Source organism: Numenius arquata, chromosome 14, assembly GCF_964106895.1.
Source record: "Numenius arquata chromosome 14, bNumArq3.hap1.1, whole genome shotgun sequence".
Classification (NCBI taxonomy): Eukaryota; Metazoa; Chordata; class Aves; order Charadriiformes; family Scolopacidae; genus Numenius; species Numenius arquata.
The window spans coordinates 8,436,192-8,452,230 of record NC_133589.1 but is presented as its reverse complement, the minus strand read 5'-3'; the positions used below and the strand labels follow the sequence as shown (position 1 = coordinate 8,452,230).

Here is a 16,039-nt window from a genome sequence, read left to right as displayed (position 1 = left end):
GTCACTCAAGATTCTGTGAGATTTGACCTCCCTCCGTTGCTCTACTCATCAAGTCCCCCAGTAAAAGGACACAGAATCACAGAATGGTATGGGGCTGGAAGGGACCGCTGGAGATCATCTAGTCCAAACCCCCTGCCAAAGCAGGTCCACCTAGAGCTGGTTGCACAGGAACCTGTCCAGGCAGGTTTTGAATGTCTCCAGTGACAGAGACTCCACCACCTCTCTGGGCAGCCTATTCCAGTGCTCCGGCACCCTCAAAGTAAAGAAGTTCCTCCTCATGTTTAGGAGGAACTTCTTATGTTCAAGTTTGTGCCCATTTCCTCTTGTCCTGTCACTGGGCACTGCTGAAAGAAGACTGGTCCCATCGTCTTGACACCCTCCCTTTAAATATTTGTAGGCATTGATCAGATCCCCCCTCAGTCTTCTCTTCTCCAGACTAGAAAGACCAAAGTCCCTCAGCCTTTCCTCATAAGAGAGATGTTCTAGGCCTCTAATCATCTTTGTAGCCCTCTGCTGTACCCTCTCCAGCAGTTCCCTGTCCTTCTTGAACTGGGGAGCCCAGAATTGGACACAGTACTCCAGATGGGGCCTCACCAGGGCAGAGTAGACGGGGGGATAACTGTTCTGGTCAGTGCAACATCTTGAGTCTGCTATCATGTCCCCAGTTGTCACGAGTACTGTGCAAGGTGCGGCAGACCACAGCCCTCTGAGGGCTTTATCTACATGGGTGGGTGCTACTGGCGTCTTCCTACTACCTCATCCCTCTGCTCAGTGCATGACTGACCTCACCTTCGCAAGGTAGGCTGAAGTTAGATCACCTGGTTACTTGAGCATGGCAGGGGTGGTGAAGCAGATTCCCCACAGTGAAAGACTTAGGCAGCGTATCACAAACTCTGTTCTTTTAAGCAGGTCTGCTGGGCCAAGCACTTAAATATCAAATGCCTTTACCACACTGTTATCATAACTCTTTCCTGTGCTTCACGCTGCTGTTCAGGAATCGGCCGCGGTGGGTTCCTGAGGTCACGACAGGGTGGAGTGAGACCTTTTAAAGACAGCATGTTTGAGAGAGGGGGAGGCCTCCCAAAAACTAACATAACACAAACTTGCAACGCTACCAATGGCCCTAGAATTGCTGTTTTTCCAAGTTAGATGTTGCTAGGTCAGGAACATTTGCAATTTTCTGCGAGGAGGCACAGAAGAAATCCCCACCTCAAACCCCTCTGTATCCACAGTGTCAACAACTCCTCGGCCAAAAGCTTAATTGTTACACTTGCTTCAAAGGGAACAGTCTCCCTTATTTTAATATCCTTATGCCACATATCAAAGCAAGCGCTTCTCTGCCCATGAAGTCTACCTCCTAGGGTGACCAGAGGCATCTTCTAGCCCAACACAGCAGCAAGCCACCACCTTCAACCAGATATGCAGCTAGATAGTGTAACAATAACAGAAACAGCTCCTTCAGCATTTCTGGGGCCAATGATACTAACAGAAACAAGGAGCGTGCAGAATGGAGATGTAAAAAGGCCCTAGAAAGATAGGCAAGTTTCCCCTCCTCCCTTAAGCACCCTGGGACCTGTTACCACAACGTAGTTTCTGAAGTGCAAACATCTGCAAGATGAAGATGCAGAAGACTGTGTTACAGACCATCAGCGATGCTTCTGCTCAGTTCATGTTCACACAGACATAAGGAGGACGCAAGCAGACCTTGAAGGACAGTGTGGGGCAGGCTCAGCTCATCAAGGAAGCAGAGCTGGCTTGATCCTCTGCTGCCTCGTGGAGGGCACACGGGGTACTTGCAGCACAGCAGGGAGGACGCATAGACAGGCTAAGACAATACCTCCCCATGACTTGTCACAGACGATGACAAGAAAAATGGAAAATGAGGGAAAGAACCAAAAAACCTGATATTTCGGAGCAGTGCCCAGGAAGCCCCTGAGCTAGGGGTATATTGAGGGAGTAATAACATGAGCAAAGCTAAGCCCTGTAGGTTCAAGATCAACGTAGCAGAGGCCACGGCTGTTCCGAAGAACCAAACCAGGGATGCGGATGCACAGAAAGACTCTCCCAGCACTCACCTGTGAAAGAGCTTCCCTTCATTATAGTGTTTCCTCTTGGTTAGGGAGCTGTGGGGCTGACTAAAGTCTTGGGGGGAAGATAGGGGTGAGGGAAGAGAGTTTATTGGTATCGCAGCAGCAACAGATTATTACTGCGCTGGAAACATACATCATTCACCACAAAGGTTGTCTCAGTATAAGATCTTCTGGAGCCAAGCAGCCCATCGGTTAGTAGCACTATGCCTACATCAGATGTAGGCCTTCGCATTCAATATCAGCATTAGGGTAGCTTTTAAAGACAATTTTTCCTAAACAAAACAGAGACACAGATGTCAGAGGAACACATTCACAGTTACAGTGCAAATAGACGTTTCAGGGTTGGCTTTATTAGCTAGCAGAAATTGCTCAAACTTTGTACTACTGACCTGTTAACTACAGCAGACCAGGTCCAAGGCAGAAGATAGAATTGCAGGCACATCCAGGTAGGACAATGTTTCTGAAATTTCTGCATAGTTCTAAGAACTGCTCAATGTTTCAGTTAACACGCTTGGAAAATGCTGGGAGAGATGCTGATTCAGTAGAAAGCCCTGGTAGCAAGACCTGGTTTAGAATTACATGTATTTTGAAGACTTTTCCTTTGCAGGCTCCACCTGGAAAGATGAAGTCTTTCTGAAACCTGAGCTGTATTTTGTCTCTTGGACACATAGTTCTGTGATGATTGTATGAGAATTGTTTTTTATCACACCCCATGGCCAGGGCTGGGACCCTCCGTAATTAAAACCATAATTAAAACAAATCATTCCAGCTGGGTTTAAAGAACCAAAGATATTGGTAGGAAAAGTAACACCACACATGTTGTTTGGAAAGGGTAGGGGACCTTTAATGTAGCAAACATGCTTGCCACAGGTTACGCTTCTAAAATTCCATGTACATCCAAACTCTCAAGTCATGTGAGAATACCAGGGAAAATAATTTAAAGTTTCGTACCCTTTATAAGGTTACTATCAAAAAAAATTTGCACATCTACATAAGCTAAAGGGTAGTTTTCAAGGTACAGTTGCTTTGTTGCTTTTTCTGCCATTGTTAAGGCAGTTTGACCTAGAATTAAAAAAAACAAAAAAAAAAAAGAAAAAAATCAATCACATCGTTTCAGACATTAACAGGATAAGTGGCAGTAGAAATGGACATATATTTCTATGGACCTAACAGCCCATATATGCAACAGAGTTTACACAAAGTAAACTTTGTCTGTCTTCTAAATTTTGCTAACACTTTGCTCCTGGCACAGTACGGAAAAGGCCCTGCACTCTGCAAGGTGACATCAAGTCCTCAATCGGTCTGTGTCTCATTGACAGGGCTGTCAGAGCGGCAGGAGACCCACTGCTTGACGTAGCTCCGTGGGAAGTCCTCCCCCTCCTGCTCCAGAGGGATGGACCCACAGTTAGTCTGATTGTTTTGCTCAAATTCACAGTCAACTGGACTCCCACAGTCCGAGTCCACAAAGCCACTGTCAATAGTGTCCAAATCTACGCAGATCATAGGGTAACTGTCACCAGGCCTTGCAATGTGAGGAAAGAAGTCACAGGAGCCTTCACTGTAGGAAACGCTTTCACCATCAGGAGAAGGTAGAGAACCCGGATTTTCCAAATCCCACTGATTAGGTTGCAAGCAAAGGGCTTCTAGGATGCTCCCCATCCCTCCTTCCAAAGTCTTTTCTACTTGCTGGTGGGCTAGGACACTTGTACTCCTCAGATGGTCTGTGGACACAGAGCCTGAAGCAAGTATTTTGTCCTGTGTGCTCAGGTCAGCCAGATGCAAGTCACTAGATATCCTTCTGTCTTCATCATCAATGTTAACCTTGGGGTAACCAGTTTCTCCAGCAGTATCTTCCTCGCTGGTATGCTCATGCCCCCTGTACACACGGTTGCAGTTGCACTGGCAGTTGCAAGGTGTAAATTCATCAGCCACAGTCACGGTATCAATGGACAAATGCCCATATGACTGGTCCCGAGTCCCACTGCTACTGTTCACACTAGACAGCAGGGACTGGCTATCCTGACCTGGGGCAGTCAGGCAAGATACACAGGGCTTGCAAGGCAGATCTTTTCTCAGTTCATGCAACTCCTCCTGTGAGGTGCTGTTGGAAGGACGCATGGTGTAAACTTCTAGGACTTCTGGAAGGACTAGTCCCCATTCAAAGAAATCGAGGGTTGTTTTCATATGGGATGCACCAACCCACTTCTACATAAAAGGACATACAGGGAGAGATGGGGGGAGACAAAGAGGTTAGTATCATCGAGTTTGAGGTTTCACAGAAAGGACCAAAGCTCTTATGCTTTTAGAGACAAAGTCAAACTCTAATATCACTGACTCATCCAAGATAGCGGGTATGAGATCCTGTTATTACCAGACAAAGGCAGCTGCAGGAGAACTGACACAAGTAATTGAGCCCTGAGAGGTTTGCATGGCGTTGCAGTTTTCTCTATGCTGCAAAGAATGTCACTGCCCACAGCAGCATTCCTTCATGCATCAGCCAGAGGTCCTAACCCAAGACACCAAGTCTCCCCTGCCCTCTTGTCCTGGACACTGCTTCTCTTGGGAAAGATGGTCAGCTTCTCTCCCTGTGTGCTTCATCTGCACCCAACAGACATAGCTCTTCTCTGTCACTTCCTTCACCTCAGTTCCCTGGGAAGGGCTCAGGGCAAGTCTTCTCCCGATCTTCTGTATGCAAGCAAGAAAGAAGCAGGGGTGGGTAGAGGATGGGTGCAGCAAAGAGCTGCAACCACTGCCTGCTGCAGATAACACTGACTCAGCCACACATTGAATCTTGCCCTTCTGTATCACCATTAGTATTACATTCTGCCCTGTGCCATGCATTATCTCTAGATCACGAGCCTCTTAGCATTCAGGCACATCTGGAAGTAAAGGCATCTCTGGGTTTCACTGATCTAAGAACAAAGTAAAAGTTTCTGTTCTTTTTGAAGAAGTCACTGAATCAGACACTCAGATCGCAGCAAACTTTAGGCATGTGCCACTAACGTATGCCAGTAAGCCCTACTAGGGGATTTTGCAGTCCAGAGGCTGGGCATAGCACAGACTCAAGACTTTGTTCTGCTCCCTGTCATTTGCCCAGTGGCCAAGCCATGTTAAGGCTCTAGGTGTACCACTCTCTGCTGTGTATAAAATAGGTAACAACGCTGAGCTTCATAAACACTGTGAAGGCTTCTGACAGTGCTACATGAGAGCTGGGTGTTGCCACAGCTGTCAGACTGCCTTAATCCTACCAGCCTCTTGTCCCAAACTGCACTCAGCATAACTAGACGTGAGCAAAGTATTTGGGAAGAGAACAGTGTGACACAGCTTATTACCCTCTGACACAGAGCATAGGAAAAAAAATAATCCTCATTACAGCAGGAAGCACTGAGTCTATTTTAATTTATTTTTAACCCAAGCTACAAAGAGCTTATGATTAAGGCTGTAATGGACAGAAACGCATCTTAGGTACAAAAGGCTATTTAAAGAAACAGCAGGAAATCCTTTTCTTAGAATTGAGTAAGCAGAATATTTCTTGTTCCTTCTTGACAGTTCTTTGCAAATTCCCACCCAACATGAATCTAAAGACCCACATACACACAAGAGTAAACAATGTTCCTCTGCTTTCCCTCTGCTTTTTATGTCTTAACTTTTCCTATAACACTTTCACTGCTTCTTACCCAACCAGGATTCTTTTCTGCAGAGCATTACTAGTGTAATTTGCTGATCATTATTCACAGACATAACCTAACCACTTGCTTTGATGGAAGCAGGATGCAGTTGAATGAGCCCTACATCAATTGGTTTCTTGCCAACCAAAAATGACGAGTCTGTTCACATATTAGTGATGTCACCACATCCTCTTGACATCCTGCCTGTTCATCTTGTGCTGTGGCTGTGTGGGCAACTGCTGCTTTAATCTGCAAATTTATCAAGAAGTAACTCAGCTTTAGCAACTAAGGCTCATTCCCTTCCTGGCAGCACTGAACAGCCCAACTAGAAATGAACAAGAATATAATTCCCACAGAACAGAGTGGCTTCACCCTGAGAGGAGCATGGCTCTTGGCATGCAGGCACACTTCCACTGTGAGTGCTAGCCCATGACCCTCAGGGATTCCCACGCTGAGTCCACCTGGTCCTGGTTCCTTTCCCTGAAGAAAGTGCCACCTGCCTCACAAGAGGGTGCAAGTACCCCTCTGGTGCAGATATGGGAAGCCATAATAGGGGTGAAAGAGGAAGGCAGGATGGGAGTGATGCAGTCACTGCAGGCTTCAGCTTGACTAGCACCCAACCAAGACTATTTGCTTCACCTAATTGCAAACATCAGCCATGCAGCAGTGGGAAAGTACATGAAGATCATTAGGGCCCAGCTGGTGTCCCACTTCCAGAGGGTCTAAGAAAAAGCAGAAACAAAAAGCAGACACTGAAGTGTCTCAGATCAGTACTGCTGTAACAACAGGAACTTGTTCCGAAAGAGGCAGTGATGCCTGCACTCACATGCCAACACTTTTACAGTTTGATAATGGCATTATGAGTTGCTCTTATGAAAGCTCAATGTTCTTTTACTTTTGTATCCCGAGAACTCCAGCAAACTCTGTGGTCTTTGCAAGCCATTTCATCATGTGAGCAAGTTTGGCTGGTGTTAAATGAGAAGACAATTTGGGAGGGGTCGGCAAAGTTACTCAAAGATACTTCCTCCACAGGGAGACACTGTACTGTACTACCACACAGCAGTTATTTGCCCCCAGAGCTCTAGCCAGCTTTCCAGGATGATACAGACAATAGCTATGTGTATGAGTGACTTTGGGAAACCCCAGTTGCTGTCCTAGTATCCCTTTGTCCACTCCCTTCAGGTTCCCAGGCTTCACAGGCTGTCCCACTGAGACAGCACCCACAGGGAATAAGCAGCACAGACGTGACAAAGGCCTTTGTGGCATAGAAGAGGCATTGTGGAGCTCTGGTCCTTATATCTGGAGCCATTTGGCATTCCCTTGAAATAGATTTCCCCCTCCCCCCACCCTAATGAGAATCCCTTCCTCAGGATAGCACGACGGGCCTTTTAGTTTAGCTTTGTCATGTGCTCCACTCGCTTGTGTAGCCCATTTATACCTTGAAATCTCCATTATGCACCAGGTAAAGAGGTTTGAAAAAGGGAGCAGGGTCTGGGATGCAAGCAATCTTCTTCCACAAGCTAGAAGAGAAAAGAGAAAGGCTTTGGGGTTAAACACACATTACAGATGCAAAGCAAGGCATCTCCGGATCCTGTTCAGGCAGCTGAATTCACCTGCCCATCCTCACTGGCCTCACAAGTCAGCAAGTGGCTGAGGATCCAAGGATGTCTTGTACTGTCAGAGCCATCTAACGGCCTTTCTGGTGAGCCTCGCAGGAGATGGGGCCCCAGCCCTCAGGACTTGCCCACACAATATTCACGCTAAGGAATGATGTTCCAGTTTTTTCCTTCCTGGAAAACCACCAAGTGCTGGAAATGCATTTCCCCTCAGGCTGGGCTGGCTCGTGGTCCGTACCTTCAGGCCAGAACTCTGCCCTATGCGCTTTTTCCTGTGGCCACGGGCTGTGCCAGCCCTGCTGCTGCGCCAGCCTCGTGCCCTCCTCTGTGGCAGTGGGGCACCACATCCCTCTGCAAGGGCACAGGAGCATCTGAAAAGGAGAGGGACCCCCAGCCAGCGTGGCGGGGCCCGTGTCAGCTTTGGAAAGGGACTCTCATCTGGCAACGGCAGAGCACTGACAGGACCAGGAGAACAGCCCAGGAAGCTGGGTGTCTCCTGCTCAGTCTCCATGTGCCATTGTCTTGTCCCAACCAGCTGGATGGCAGCAGGGCCCCAGAGGAAAGTGAGGAGCTCTTGGCAGTACACCAGCTGGGGACCATACTTTGTTGGCCCTCACAGGCCCACAGCTGTGTCTGTGCAGGGATATACAAGATGCAAAGAAGGCCACATATGAACACCCCGTCTTTAGCAAGACAGAATAGGAATCACAAAATCACAGAATCATAGGGGCTGAAAGGGACCCTTGGAGAGCATCTAGTCCAACCCCCTGCCAAAGCAGGGTCACCCAGAGCAGGCTGGACAGGAATGCATCCAGGTGGATTTTGAATATCTCCAGAGAAGGAGACACGCCCTCTCTGGGCAGCCTGTTCCAGGGCTCTGCCACCCTCAAAGTAAAGAAGTTTTTTTCTTATGGTCAGATGGAATTTCCCAGAGCATTTCCTCCAGCTTCCTGAAGCATTCTTACCTCCGCTGTTTGGCCAGAAAGGTTGTGATTGAGGCAACGATTGCCACAACAACACCAAAGAGGAGCAGCCATCCCATGCCTGCTGTCTGTGTCACTGCTGGAGAAAGAGACAGGGTCAGTCAGGCTCACCTTGCATTTCTACCCCGGTCAATAAGCAGCACGTGGCGAGGAGACGCCCTCAATTTCTATCCCAGACTTTCTCTAAGGGACACTGAGGCTGTCACCTGGGGCCCAGCACTCCAGACATTAGCTCTGAATGTGGGTGCTCAGAGAAGACTGCATCAGTGAAAGGAGCAGCGCTTCAGCTGCCCTGTGGCCTGACTGCACCACAGACCAATGGCCAACACGCTCGGTGCAGGACAACTCCCGGCTACAAAGACCCCTGGTGTCTCTGACTCCTCCTGGTTTAGGGACACCTCCACAGATGGCTGATCCATGAAGTGAAAAGAGTGCAGCTGGCCAGAGACATGCAAAGGAAAAAGTGTTGACTAGATGAGTGCTTGTTGGCTGCTCTCTGCTTGTGATGGAAAGGAGCACCTTTGAGACCCAGAACTCAGACAGCCCTTAGCAAATGTAGCCTGACCCTGCTGCCACAGCACCTTGTAATACTTCAGTTGGAGCTGCAGGTCAGCGAGAGCAGGGAAGTTCAGCACATGCTGCTGACATTGACCACAGCCAACCTGCCATGCTGTATTTGACTAAAGACTTCCTATTTTCATAGCCTCTGCTCCACCATGACACGCACCAGTGGACTTCTGTGCATGAGGTACTGTGCACTCCCTGTGGAGTGGGAGTGGTGGCTGCCAAATGAAACACCCGTGCCCAGCATGGCCAAACATCAGAGTCCAGACACAGAATTTATCCCTGGGAGCAGGATCCCCTCTCCTCTCAGCTGAAGGCAATACTAAGCTCCAGTAGTGGAGTCACCTCAACTACATCTCCCCCCATTTCTGAAAGCTGCAAGCAGGACCCTGGATGTTTGACACTGGAAAGGAAACTAGAGGCTGCGCTCCTGCCGTGGCACCCAAAGCTAGAGCCAGCCCCACCAAACCCTCTTCCCATGGGCCATGCTGTAAGGTGGGCTTTGCAGCACAGTGAGAAGGTCAATACAGACAGTACATATGAGCCCAGGCCTGGGGTTCATGTGCTCAGTAAGCAAGTCAAACATGCCTGTCTTTACTAGACTATTTAGAATTTGTTCTAATTAGATTTGATTAGAGTTCTGGAAGCATTCTCTGACATTGGACCAACAAGGAGAGCTGCTAGTATGTACCCGCAGGGCTGGTTTTCAATGTCAGCGGAGGACTCCATTCACTCCAAAATCCATGGTAGCCAGTGTCTTCTCGGGGTCTGGCTCTCACTTGGAACTCATAATCAGTGTTCGCCTGGAGTTCCCATGGCAGGATTACCAGTGTCCGTTTATCTTCATGGATAGCTTTAGTCTTCTGAGTCTGTGAGGGATTAAACACCAAACACTCAGGGCTACAGTGACTGCTCCCACCTCACCCTCACTGCTGCACAGTGAGGAACTCTGCAAAGTTATCTCCTCTGCTTTCATGCTGTTTCTGCAAGGCCATGCTCTGGCTGGTCAGTAGCTGCATGAGGCCCTGGGGGATCCTTCCATGCAGGGCAGCATGAGAAGCAAATGAACCGCTAGCCTTCCCCACATGACCTAGTACTTCTCTAATAACTTCTACTTTTTGATTCTTTTTTCAGTTTTGCCTGTTTTCAGTCCAGGCAAGCAGAGAGACACCTTTTCTAAACCCTGAAAACCCTTCTTTCACACCAGCACTCCTGTCCTGGTTGTGCTGACCTCCTCTTTGCTGGTACATCCCACTTGATGGTAAACTGACATCTCACTCACCTCCCAGGTGTCGGTTCTTCTCTTATAACGCAGCTGATACTCCAGCTCTTCATTCAAAAAGTAGAAAGCAGGGTTCTGGTAGATGGTTTCCCAAGAAATGTTGTAACCCTCTGAGATCACAGCGGTCAGATTGAACGGAGGCTGTGGTTTGACTGGAAAACAGGATGGTGTTACCCTTCGTAACATTACTGCAGACAAGAGGTGGCTCAACATAGCATCAGCAATGCAGAGCAAGTAGGGAGGAAAATTGCCTTGGCAGAGGCAGGCCCTCCTACACAGGACAACATCCACAACATTCCTGTCTCCCAGGCTGAGCAATCCTGAGCCATGCACAAAACCTCACACCTCAGCAGCATAGTGAAGTCATGCCCACATTTCTCTGAACATGCCCTCTGCCAGTCTCTGAACTTCCTTATCACCTAAGGAGCAGGAGAGGATAGCACAAGGGGCTAATATCTCATGGAAGATGCAAGGACCAGAGCACCTTCTTCTCATGACATAGGAGGGCTCTGTGTGGTCACAGTCACTTGCACAGTTGGGGAAATACCCCTCAATGTAACAGAGACATCAGTAAAAAATGAGGCTAGTGGGCACTGCATAAAGCCAGTGCCAACACTGGTGTCATAAGTGCCTAAAACATGAGGTTTTATGTCCCCTGCAGGGTGTTTTCATATGTCAGAAAGCAGTAATGCACAAACTCCAGCACTAGTCTGTGGGGTCCATCACTGAGCTATGATGCCTCTCTATGGGGACATTTAGGAGACAAGCAAAGTACCACTACTCAATCTATAGTCTGTCAGTGGGGGCAAGGGGCTTTCCTGAAATGTTATGGCATTTGTCAACAAGATGACACTTCTCATGTAAAGTTTAATTTCAGGATTTTTCTATTTGGATTCTTCTTTTTCATGTGCCCGCATAGTACCTGTCTGCCTGGGTAACCACCCCTTTTCTTCATAGTGTGCTGCGCAACTCGGAACACACCATCATTCCACCAAGTCAACTATATGATTGCACTCAGTCTTCCTGTCATGCAGGAGAAATGGTTAGGAATTGCCACAGAAAGGGGAAGTGCCACTTCCATTGTGTCTGGGTCACCTTGTGCCACCCACAATAATGTCATGCTGGTTCAGGTGTACACTGCAAGAGCCTCCTGAGACTCCTGGGAGGACATTTGTGGCATTTGCAGTTAAAGCAACTCTTCCTGCCCTTTAGATTCTAGCCAAGAACAAACACTTACATAGAATAGGTATGAGACTGGTCTAAGGTGGAAATTTATCTTCTATTGTTGCATGAGGAAAAGGAATTCCCCCATGGAAAGGCTGGGGCCAAGTTAGCTCTAAGCTCAGCCTCAAGTATAACTGTTTTTGTAGTTTACAATAGCAATAATAAGAGCACAGTTCTCCATGTAGATGAGCGCACACCAAACATACCCCCCCACCACTGGCTGCCACGCTTACTCCTTGCCCACACTATCCTGGCAGACAGACATCAGGTCAGACAGTATTTATCAAATCTACTATTTTTGTACTTACTGTTCTCTGCCATACAGAAGCCTTTGGAAATCACATGCTGCCTGTCAGCTACCTCTGTAACATCCACCTGGACTTTGAAATCTGCCAGGAGTACTGTCATGTCCACAGTGCACATGTACTCTGTGTGACTGGTGTTCCTGGAGAATTGCAGGAGATGGCAGGCAGCCACAGTATTTTCTGGTTCTTGCTCAGGAGCCCTAAAACCACCAAAACAAACAAACAAGTCCGCATCTACCACATGCTGTAGTTGGACTAATCTGTTGCTGAACCACCAGGCATAGAAATTAATAAGAAAAAAATAAAAGAGGCAACATGTTCAAATAAAAATTTATCTTTGAACTTTGACGGATATTTTTTTTTTCCATTCCGTTTGCTCAGCTTCGCGACTTTGAGAGAAGTAGGAAAGTGACACTGACGTGTTTGTGGAAAGGAAAGGTGCTCAACAGGGCTGCAAAGCCCAGTACTGCACCCACTTCCTTGCTGGGGCAGAACAGCAGCCACACGGGGCTTGGACAAGCTGAATGAGCCCTGCCAGCACACACAAGTCCACTGTTAACAGCAGCAAAAGGCAAGGTATTCCCAGGGCGGGAGAGGAAAGAATGCCAAGGAAGCCCGAGTCAGTGCAGCAGTCAGTGGAAGCAGTGCGGTCAGCGGGCGCAGGAACCAGGGATCCTTTACCAGGGGAGAAGCCAGTTGATAGCTGGAGCGTGAAATACCAAGTAAAAACCAGCATGGTGGCAAGAACAAGAATTCTACCTAACAAAGAGGACAGAAGGATATCACTGTGCTACAGCCACGTTAGAAGTTCCTGCTGACCACACTTTGCTCATCCTACTGAGACGTACCATGTTGCAGTGAGGTTATACGAAGTGGCACCCAAGTCATTTCTCAGGATACAGGACAGGGTCTGCACGTAGTCCACAAAACAAGTGAGGTTTTCATGACACGTAGCTGTAGGTTTGGAAAGAGAAAACACAATCTCACCTTCCATGATGAAGCAAGCAGAACGTGATATCAACATACACATCCTCAGGGCTCCCCCTGAAGGGAACAGACCGCTCTCTGCCAGCCCCCCTGAAAGCCTCCAGTCTTGGAGCGTAAGATATGTTCCATCTCTACAGGAAGGCAAGTCATTGACAGCAAGATAAGCATAAAAAAACCTATTAAAAATGCTGTCGCAGCTAATGACATACCAAAATACCAGGAAATGCCCAAATTCTGACTGAGTTTTCAAACTTATCTGTCCCCTCTTCTACAGTCACATATTATTTCTGCAAGAGTCCTAGCTTACACAGCACATAAGAGGCATGATTACCCAATCAGAAACAGTGGGATATTCAAACATTTTACTCAATTTAGGAAGTGGCACCGTTACTGTTCTTTGCTAGTCTAGTTTTCATTTTATGACACCTACATGGCACTTCGCACATTTAAAAATAGTGATATTTTAGTAATTTTTTCTTTACCATCCTCTCTCCTTACTATTTTCTACAGTTTGATATCTGCAGCATCAATTCCAGAGGCTTGAAATGTGCTTTTCTGGGAATTTTGGCAAAAAAACCCAACAAAACATTGAAAATTTGTAGTTACTATAATTTCCATAAATCATTCTGATACTAAAGTGACAGGCAAACTTTATTAATTTCTTAAACTGAAACAGACTTTGAAAGTGAACTTGAGAGGCAACTGTAGAATTTATGCTGGTCATTAAGGAAATTAGCTACTTTGAAAGTGGTGACAAAGCAGCTTTTATGTCCTCCTAATTGTTCCGCGGGAGCTCTGCTCACGTGCCAGTATCTGATATGTGCTGTAAAAAAAGCACTGTTGTCCTAGGCATAATGCATGTAAGTTATCTCCCTGCATTTCAAGGCAGGGAAGACGGCAGCACAGTGAGAAATGTCTGCACTGGTGAGTCCTCTCCTGACAGCATCTTGGGCTGGCAACAGCCACTGCTACTACACTGGAAATACCAGCGTGGAAAGGCCTGTAGGAGACGCAGCACGCTGTGCTGGGGCAAACCATGCTGGCTACAGCAACTGTTCACCTCTCACCTGCACAGTACCACCCATTTTTGATGGGAATAAAATTGTCATCATCTAGGGGAAGATCTCAAGGTTGTTACATCCATGCTTAAGTCAAGCACGGAGCCTCCCCTACCATCAGGTCTGCCCCCAACCTGATGGGAGCATGTTACTTGACAGCCATCAGGCACCCAAGCCCTCTGATGCTAACCATGTTACGAGTTCACCTCCCTTTGTCACTCTGCTGCTTGCCTGGTTAGAGAAGCTGCACTCCCTGCTTCCTACCTTCCCTTTGTTGAACATGCTTTGCATTCAGAAGAGTTATTTGCACAAGATGAAAGCGGGCCTACGTGATATGCTCAACAACCACAATGCCCGATTTTACAGTTAGAGAGAACGCTCTTTGCGGAGAATAATCAACATGGAATGCAGGCAATGTGTGCATTGATGGACCCGAAACATCTGTTCCACCCTCGGGGTCAAACTACAGTCCTCACAAACAAGTTGTCTCTGCATTTACAGCCACAGTGCACAGCAGGCACGTCCAATGGAGGGTGCAGCCTAATTCTAGGCCAGAGTAACTTCCAAGGAAAGCAAAGTCCAACTTTTTCCCAACTGACTTCACTCATCACAAAAGCTCCTTCCTAGTCTTGTTGCATCAGAGCACACACTGCTCTCCCTGCGCGAGCTCTGGGCAGCGCTCAGATTTGCTTACAAGACCACCCCTCTGCAAAAGAGTCAGGATGGTGACAAAAAATTTGGGGATGCTTGCAACAGACTGGCCGCAGGGGCGTACATATGCTTTATTAAAAGGTGATTCAAATTATGTGGTTGTCACTTTGTTTCATTTTGACTTTTTCATTTCGCTCTGATTTCAGGATTTTGTTCTAAAATTTTCATTAAGTTGTAACTTTTCGTTTTGAGCCCTCAATAGGCTCTTCTGAGGACCCTGCTCAAGCACCATTTGTTCCACAATACTGAACAACATACTTACTCTCCTACAAAAACGGGCTTATAAAAGCCTTGCTTTCCTTTAGAGAGGGCAGCAAGTATTAATAAGCTAATAGGCATTGCTAATTAGCATTCTTCTATGCTATTATGTTAATCAGTCAAATGGACTACTATTCCTAGGTAGCTGGTAAGCTGCAAGTATATCTTGGGCAAAAATCTGTAACAAAATTAAGAGGACAGCTTTTTACTGGGAAGGGAATAATTATGTGTCCTAAACCCAGCTAGATCTAGGATGAATTGCCCATCCTCGGCAGCTTCAGAAACAGAAATCAAATACTTTTAACAGCAAGATCTAGTTTGGTCCAAACAGCAATTAGTACACAGTAATTCCCTGGCTTGTGTTACACAGAAGTCAGACCAGGCATCACAATGGTCTTTATGGCAGGAAGATATAACTCTGAATTCATCTTTCCTGCCAATTTAAGTTTGGAGCAGGTCCAATGCTCTGCCTAGAAGCAGAGTGTAAAATGCTAAACTCACACCTGTTCCCTGCAGATGCTGTTGCCGCTGCCTTTTTCTGCCCAGCTGACCTGTTCGGAAAGTCAGCTCTGAGTCAGCTAAAGCTTGCACGGTGGGGAGGAACCAGCAAGAGATGGGGAGTGACTGTCTGCACAGTGCAGTCCTGAGCAAAGGGGCTCAGGCCAGGACATGTTCACTCCACTGTCCCTGGCTGGCCTGTCTGCAGCAGCCGTAAGCCCTGGGCGTATCCTAGTCTCGGCCACCAGAACTTTTCCATGGCAAACTCTCCCCACTGGTGCTGCTCCCTGGAGTGATACACGGTCTGGCTGAGCTCTGCTCAGCTGTGCACCATATTGTGTCTGTCCTCCACTGCTCACGGAGCCTCTTCCATAGCTCGTTATCCCATGGAACCCTCTCCCCTGGTACCTTCTGCTTGCTGTCCCATGGCAGCCTTGTGCCATGCACATCTTGGCAGAGCCCGCGCCAACAGCCACCAAGATAAATCCCGTGGGTGTACAGCCCAGAAGAGATATCTCAGAACTTACTGTACTGGAATAAAAGGAAGAAGGAAATACTCTGGAGCCACAGTTTGTTCCTCATGTTGGTTCTGACTGGATGGCCTGGAAAAAGAAACCCAAAAAACTAACTTTAAAAAAAAACCACCCAACCAACCAATTGAAAGTTCAGCTCAGCCATATGCTGAAGGCTGAGGTGGAATTAATCTTTATTTCATTTAAATGTCTAAAAGTAGAGTGCCTGAATTAGGCAAGTCATCTCAGTTTTCCTATATGTATGTACCTCACAGGCTAAAGG

At 47.3% G+C, this 16,039-nt stretch overlaps 1 protein-coding gene across 1 annotated transcript; it reads right to left on the bottom strand.

Annotated features, from left to right (window-relative positions):
* Window positions 1-3,383: 3,383 nt before the first annotated feature.
* On the bottom strand, window positions 3,384-15,826 carry IL21R (interleukin 21 receptor). Its single transcript, XM_074158702.1, has 8 exons — window positions 15,772-15,826; window positions 12,581-12,686; window positions 11,736-11,932; window positions 10,204-10,355; window positions 9,613-9,790; window positions 8,340-8,436; window positions 7,197-7,278; window positions 3,384-4,295 (listed from the first exon to the last, which is right to left on the bottom strand). Exons 1-8 carry the CDS (start codon window positions 15,824-15,826, stop codon window positions 3,384-3,386), a joined length of 1,779 nt encoding a protein of 592 aa, XP_074014803.1.
* Window positions 15,827-16,039: the final 213 nt, after the last annotated feature.